The 7,150-nt window shown below is 32.9% G+C and overlaps 1 protein-coding gene across 1 annotated transcript; it reads right to left on the reverse strand.

The window, feature by feature from the left end:
- Positions 1-5,111: 5,111 nt before the first annotated feature.
- On the reverse strand, positions 5,112-6,881 carry LOC133799540 (uncharacterized). Its single transcript, XM_062237550.1, has 2 exons — positions 6,202-6,881; positions 5,112-5,955 (listed from the first exon to the last, which is right to left on the reverse strand). Exons 1-2 carry the CDS (start codon positions 6,879-6,881, stop codon positions 5,112-5,114), a joined length of 1,524 nt encoding a protein of 507 aa, XP_062093534.1.
- Between the last annotated feature and the right edge of the window lie 269 nt (positions 6,882-7,150).

Below are 7,150 nucleotides of genomic sequence, written 5' to 3' on the forward strand. Positions count from 1 at the left end.
TTTGGGAAAACCAAAAATCGCATAAACTTCAACAAGCACTTTGAGGGCCTTTGGCTGCGCGTGAGGGGCTGAGCTCCGGGGGTTGGAGGTTTCGGGGGGCGGCGCATCGATTCGGGCGGCGCGTGGCATTCGGCGACGAAGGCAAGGCAGCCGTTTGGCCATGGCAAAGACGAGCTAGAGAGAGAGAGAGAGAGAGACGGGGAGCTTCAGGAGAGAGAGAGAGAGAGAGAGAGAGAGAGAGAGAGAGAGAGAGAGTGATTAGAGTGATTTTTATGTTTTTTTTTATAATATTGAGTGATTTGAGGGATTTGAGGGAATTTGTGATATTTTAAAATTCAAACTTTTAGAAGACACATAAGTTTTTAAGGCTTGCACCGCGTGTCCTAAAAGAATTATTTAAGAACTCGCGAAGTTCATAAGCTGTTTTTAGGGCTCGCATCTAAGTGAGTGTCCTAAACAAGTGTCTTAAAATGGTGTTTTTGTAGTAGTGTTTCCTTGTTGTAAAGCATTTTTAGTCTAATTTTCCAAGGCCAACTATCTTTGTTGTTAGTGGTTCCTCTAATGAATTAGTTTGTACCCTCTTTAACTATATAATAAGCTTATTGGATAGAATTGATTCCTTTTCTTTTTTATATTTTTTATATTTTCGCTTTCTTCAATACAATCTATTATGATTATATCACTTTATTTTTAAAATATATATATTTTTTATATCTTTCGAAAGTTGTTGCTTATAATATTGGTTGTCTAAAACAAACCCTCTCAACATCATTTATTTCTAACAACTGGCATAAGGCACATAATTTTATTCGTGCTGTTTCTTATTTAAAATTTAATGTAAAAGGCTAAGACCCTAATACTATTCTAAATTTAGCACAAAAATTTAATAAAGAATATATTTGACACAACTATAAATAATTTAATAAATTAATGCAAAACTGAATTTTGAATTAATTTTATTTAATATTTATTGAAAATATAAAAAAATTATAAATATATATTTAATGACAATAATATATTAGATACTAAAAATAATTTATAAAATAATCATTATTTCCATAAAAGTAAATAAAAAAAGTAAGTATTTATTGTTAATTTAAATTTGGATCATGCAATATTCTATATTAAATTTGATACAGCATTTAGTAGACCATTGAACTAGCTCTTCTTTGAAGTATGGTCTATTTTAGCAATGCATCAAAATTTTGACACTATTAAAGATGGTGTAAGAGTATGACTATTAATACATTTTTTTCCTTTTCTCTTTTTATACTATTTTTAATTAATTAATTATCATAAAATATATCATTTTAATAAATTTACATAAATATCCTCATCAAATATTCAAAAATAATATAAATTTATTTTCTATTATATCTCCCCAAATATTTTATATATTAATTAGTTTATTTTTTAAATTAAAAATTATATATTTTACGTTTTAGAAGTATGAAAATTCAATATTTTGATTTTAATAATAAATAGTGATATAATTTATTTTATTTTTAAATTATTTATGTTAGTATTTCTTATTTTTATTTAAAAAAGAAAATTAAAAATTGTGATTAAATTTTTTATTGTTAAAGAAATTTCTATTTTTTAGTCGAGGGTGTCAAATATATTTTAATTTTTAAAAATTATAAATGATAAAGGTAGAATAAAAACTTATTAACAGAAAATTTTGTGTGAAAAATTCTTTGGAAGGTGTGTGGAAAAAAAAATTAAAAAATCTACGAGAGGTTTCACATAATTTTTTATACGACTTCTATGTCATCTAGAAAACGTTGTAAATCAAATTTTTTGAAACCCAGCGGCGATCTTTCCCTAGTTATAAATAACTATATAAAAAGATTATTTTTTAATAAATTGCTTGCAAAAGATAGATTTTATCATTACACAAAAGAAAAGAAGAAAATAGAATAACATAATGATTTCAATGATCATAATTATTTAATCGTTTGTATTGGCAAAGGTCAATATTGTTTTTAAATATTTTGAAATAATTATTATTTTACAGGAAACGTGAACGTTATTTAAGCGCCCTGTTCCTTGAAACCTGGAAATTAAAAAAAAATGAACATTTTCTTGGAATACATGATAACAGAGACAAATACCAAAGAATCAAATAGTTATACTTGTTTTTTATTGTCTAATTATCAAAAATTATAAATTGGTATGTGAGCTAATGTATAATCCAACACTATGAATCACTAAGACCAAATAAAAATACGAAATTGATGACCTTAATAATGCATAGTAAACGCACATGATTGAAGTAGTTTTTCATGGTTGTATGGGAGTATTTTTTCCTAGATGATGTGGCGTTGAATTGAAGCAAGAAAATCAGAAATATGAGAAAGTATCTTGTTTGAAGATTGATATTGAATTAAGTTCGATGAGCTTTGAGCTCAGAACGATTGAATTGAGATTGATGAGCTTTGAGCTGAGAACGAGTTAATGAAGATTGATGGGTTCTAAGTTCAAAGTGATTGAACAAGTTTGATGGACATTGAGCTCATAGTGAATGAATAAATTAGTAATCACTGAGCTCACAATGATTGATTTGATTGATGAGCTCTAAGCTCGGTATGAAGAGAATAGATTGATGAGTCTTGGGCTTGTAGGTGGTAACCGCGTGTAGAGCCTTAGACTGAATGTTGTGCGCAAGTAAACAATGAGCATTTGAGCTCTTCATGTGAAGGAATGAGGAAAGCGAGAAGAAAGTTAGTGAAGTCGGACACATAGACCAATCAAAATAAGCTTCTCTATCCTTATTCTTTGTTATTTTTCTATAAATAGTATAAGAGGGACCAAATTTGGGGAGTTTTGACTTGGGTTTTATTAAAATTCGAATAGATTGAGAATTGAATGAGAGAACATTATGCTGACTTAAGCATTAGAGTGTCTTTTGTAAGTACACTCTCTTTTGTTCTTCCAACTCATTCCAACGAAGAACACATTTATACCGTTGGTCATGCCAACGGAATGTGTAGGTTTCTGATGACTATCAATGACTATGAACTATACTTGGAATTGATAATCAAGTGAATTAAAGGAAATGTTTTATTTTTTTTTGGGGGGGGGGTGTTTGACTCAAAACAATTGGTGTGGTCTAAAGGAAGACAAACAATAAAGCAATGTGCAATGTTGGAGAAAGCAATCTCTAAAATTCTTGGTAATTGTTGTTTTTTATGTCTTTTACATAAATCATGTTGATGGTAACAAGCAAAGAAAAAACAATGCCTCTTTCTCCACACATTTAAGAGTCGCTCATGATTTCTCCACACATTAGGACATCTTAGATCTGGAATACTGATGTAGTAGGAAATCATGAAAATGATTCAATATGTTATTAATACTTAATAATATTGTTTACTTTATAAGTATTAATTAAACATATCAATAAGATGATCATATAAAAAGTGATCTTAATCCTGAAGTTATTATAAACTCTTGTTTATGTCATATGAGTTCTTTGATTTACTCCTTGTGGTTTGTCAGAATGATCAGGCGGAAAACTTTTGTTATGGGAACTCATTGATGTAAATGGCTGGGGACATAATATATAGATATGGAATCTATACCTTTCCAAGATGAGTTGAATAATGGTTTTCTTAAGGGTTGACTTTTGGAACTAAAATGTTATTGAACTCAAATTCATAAACCAGTTTATGAATTAACTTTCATTAGTAAAATTAATAGTACTTAAGGAAACAAGATATAATTAAAGAGGTTAAACGGTGAAATTCCGTTTTTTATGATTACCAACTTAATTATTCAAATTAAATAATTAATTGTTGAACTGTTACGGAAATGTTTAAACGGGCACAGAAACTGTTTGAACAGAAACCAGATATGTTTAAACAGTTTATCACCAAAAGATAAAAACGAACATGAGGTAAAGAACACACGAAATTATACGTGGTATCAGCAATCTTTGCAGATTGCTACTAGTCCACGGGGCCACGCCCAGAGAATGAAATTTATTAGAAGAATATCTAAATGATTACAAAACCAAATTGACTTATACAAATAAAGACTCCTTCTTGAATTTGTCGCAACTGTTGTAATCTAAACTCCTAATCAAATTTCTGAAGTGCTAAGATCTTGAACTCCCTTCAAATCATAGCACTTGCACTTTTCCTCCCGAAAAGTGACTCACGAACAAGACTTCTCCCGAAGCTTGATGAACAATGTCCAAGTGTGTTCAACTTGCACAATTAACACAAAGAAAACAATACAGAAGTACACTATAATAAACCACTAAGAACTTGTTGGACTCAAGTTCTTCACATAATAAAAAGTCTCTCTAAAATTTGAAAAATATTTGGAAAATAATACACCAAGAGAGATGATCAAAAACCAACGACCTAAAGATGATTATATACTTTTTAGAATCTCTTTAGGTCGTGGAAAACAAATCAGAAACCAATCAGCCAATAAATGGAAAATCTTCAAAAACCGGAAAGTCAGAATCTGTTCAAACAGACTGGCAATCCGTTTAAACAGATTCATTGAACCTGGACAGTTTTTTAAACCCAGTTTCCCTAAATAAATAAGGAAACAATATATACATTATCTCTGCAAGATGTACACGATTTCTGGACAAATAAATCAGATCAAAAAATAAAATAAATACCAATAATTTCCAATTCAAGAAAAGATATTCTTTTATAGGAAATTATATATTTATTTTATTAACATATATATAATAATTTGATTATAAAAAGACACATTACAACAAAACAGGAAACTACCCATTTCGAAAATTCTCCTTTAATTAATTTTGTTAATATTGTCAAATATGCCAATAAAGGATTTTACAATCTCCCCCTTTGGCAATTTGATAGACAAAATTAATTCAAAAACCTGCAACACAAATGTTAGTGACAAGTAAAGAGAAAGAACTCCCCCTGCAAACATGCATTAACTTATAACAAACATTTAAAGAAACTAGACTTAACCACCCCCCCCCCCCCCCCCCTCTCAAAATAAGAAGGTTCAGAGTTAAACAAAACAACAAACAAACAGGTTTTTGGAAGTATCTACTCTCCCCCTTTGTGTCTTTCAAAGAAGCGAAAGAACTATAAACCATAAAACAAAAGAGAGTATTAATGTTTAATAGACAAAGACTGAAATAAAACTAAAGACTGGATCTTTGGACAGAGTTGAACAGCCTGCAACACATAACGTTGCAGTCCTTCAATTGACATCACTCGAGCAGTCAAAGAATCAACAGAGGCTCGAACAGCAGCTATTTCTGTTGCAACAAGTCCTGAATCTGTGGCAACAGAGGAGGAGGCATGAGGAATGTCATCCGAGGAAAACTTCAGAGATTGGGGCTTGACTTTCTTGGTTGATGGAGCATCAGTGGCGTCAGTAGGAGGAGCAGAGGCCTTGTAGGAAGCAGCAGTAGTGGGAGCCACCAAGTCTTCTTGATCACGTTGGAGATCTATTTTCTGCATACTCAACACTTTGTAAATAACTTGAGGAAAAGGAAGATTCAAGTTTTTCCTATTACCTTTTTGAAACCCAATGATTTGATCATGAATAACCATAGCCAAATTTATACCAATATCGGTCCCCACCTTGTATAAAAATGAGGCCATGTCAAATGAGATAGTGGCGGTGTGAGAAGTTGGCTTCCAATTCGTTGTGGCAAACTTATGGAGGACAGCATAAGTGTAGGTGAGATTAGAGACCGAGATGACTGTATTAGATGGCCATACCATTTTTTGCCCTACTAATTCAGTGATAACCGCATCTTTGTCAAGAGAGACAAGATCATCATCATCTTCGACATCAAGAGGAAGATGCAAAGCATGGGCAATGTCTTGAGGGGGAAAAGAGAACCAATGGCCCCTAACAAACACTTTATTATACAGAGAAGATTTAGGTTCAATAACTTCATTAGTAAGATTGGCATAGAATTCCTTGACTATTCCATCCACAAAACTAGTAAATTTAACCAAAGAACCTGTCCATTTTCAATCTTGAAGCATTGTTAGCACACCATAAGGCCGATGATCACTCAAGACATAATTTCTCTCAATAATAAATTTCCTTTTAGCATAGAGAATCATATCACGAGCATTATCATTATAACAAAAAATTGAAGAATAAGGTTTGAAATTTACACCTGAACGTTTTGGAGAAGGTGTAGGATCAGAAATAGGTCTCTTCCCTTTAGCCTAGGATGACAAAGGAGTTGCAATTGGTTCTGAGTCAGATTCGACTTCTTGTTCAGAGGGGACAATGTCTTCTTTTTCTGGCTCATCAGACTCAGCCTCTGATTCTGCATTGTCAGGAACCGTTTCATCAGATAAGGTGGTATCACGGGTTGCTTCAGATTCAGACTTTTCTTCCTCAGGGTCAGATTCAGAGGAAGATAGAGAAGGGGGATGAGCCTTCAATCTTTTCTTGGCAGCAGTCAAGGGGGAAGAAGACGTGTCCAACCCCAATTTCCTTTTGGGAGCCACAAATTTTTTCGTGGACTGGCTCGGCTTCAAGGGCAGTTTGAGTAACCCAGCAGCAGCAACTTTGGAAGAAGATGAAACATATTTTGATTTTGCCCTAGCCGTCAGAGACGAATCAGTCGGAAGAGGAGATGGGTTCTTGGCTCGAGAGGGCACCACCACTTCAGATGGTGGTGCAACATCAACAATGTCAGCTATGATATCTGGAAACACCATGGGGTGTTCATGAGAGAGGGAGAATACCTTCTTGCGCGCCTTGGATTTGCAAGTCTTTCCAATAGATGAGGCAGGTGCTGGAATAGATGGAGGCGCCGTTGGCACAGATGGAGGTGGCGATGGAGAGGGCACCTTCCTGAATTGAGAAGCAGGGATCTTCTTAGATGAAGCACCACAAGTTCTCACCATTGTTTCTTCTCTGAAAAACAGAAAGCACTTACAAAAAAAATAAGAGAAAAAAAAAATTAGAAGAAGAAGAAGTGACTTAGAGAGATCGTGGGTGAGAAGAAAAAGGGTAATGGCAAGCTTTTTAAGGGCAACACTTACTCAATTTGGACACCCGCGGCAATAAGAGGTTTCCCTTTTTTTTTAAAAAAAAAAAAAGAAAGATTGTTTTAATTAACAAATAAAAGGAAACAACCTTTAAGACACACGATCTACATAAAAACTTATCCTTT

The sequence above is a fragment of the Humulus lupulus genome, chromosome 9 (assembly GCF_963169125.1).
Source record: "Humulus lupulus chromosome 9, drHumLupu1.1, whole genome shotgun sequence".
Taxonomy (NCBI): Eukaryota; Viridiplantae; Streptophyta; class Magnoliopsida; order Rosales; family Cannabaceae; genus Humulus; species Humulus lupulus.

Excerpts from the sequence above, each read along its gene's own strand:
- LOC133799540 (XM_062237550.1), bottom strand. The coding sequence starts at position 6,881 with ATGGTGAGAACTTGTGGTGCTTCATCTAAGAAGATCCCTGCTTCTCAA. Across the intron at positions 5,956-6,201 it reads GAACCAATTGCAACTCCTTT|TTTTGTGGATGGAATAGTCA; the intron begins GTCATCCTAGGC and ends TAAATTTACTAG.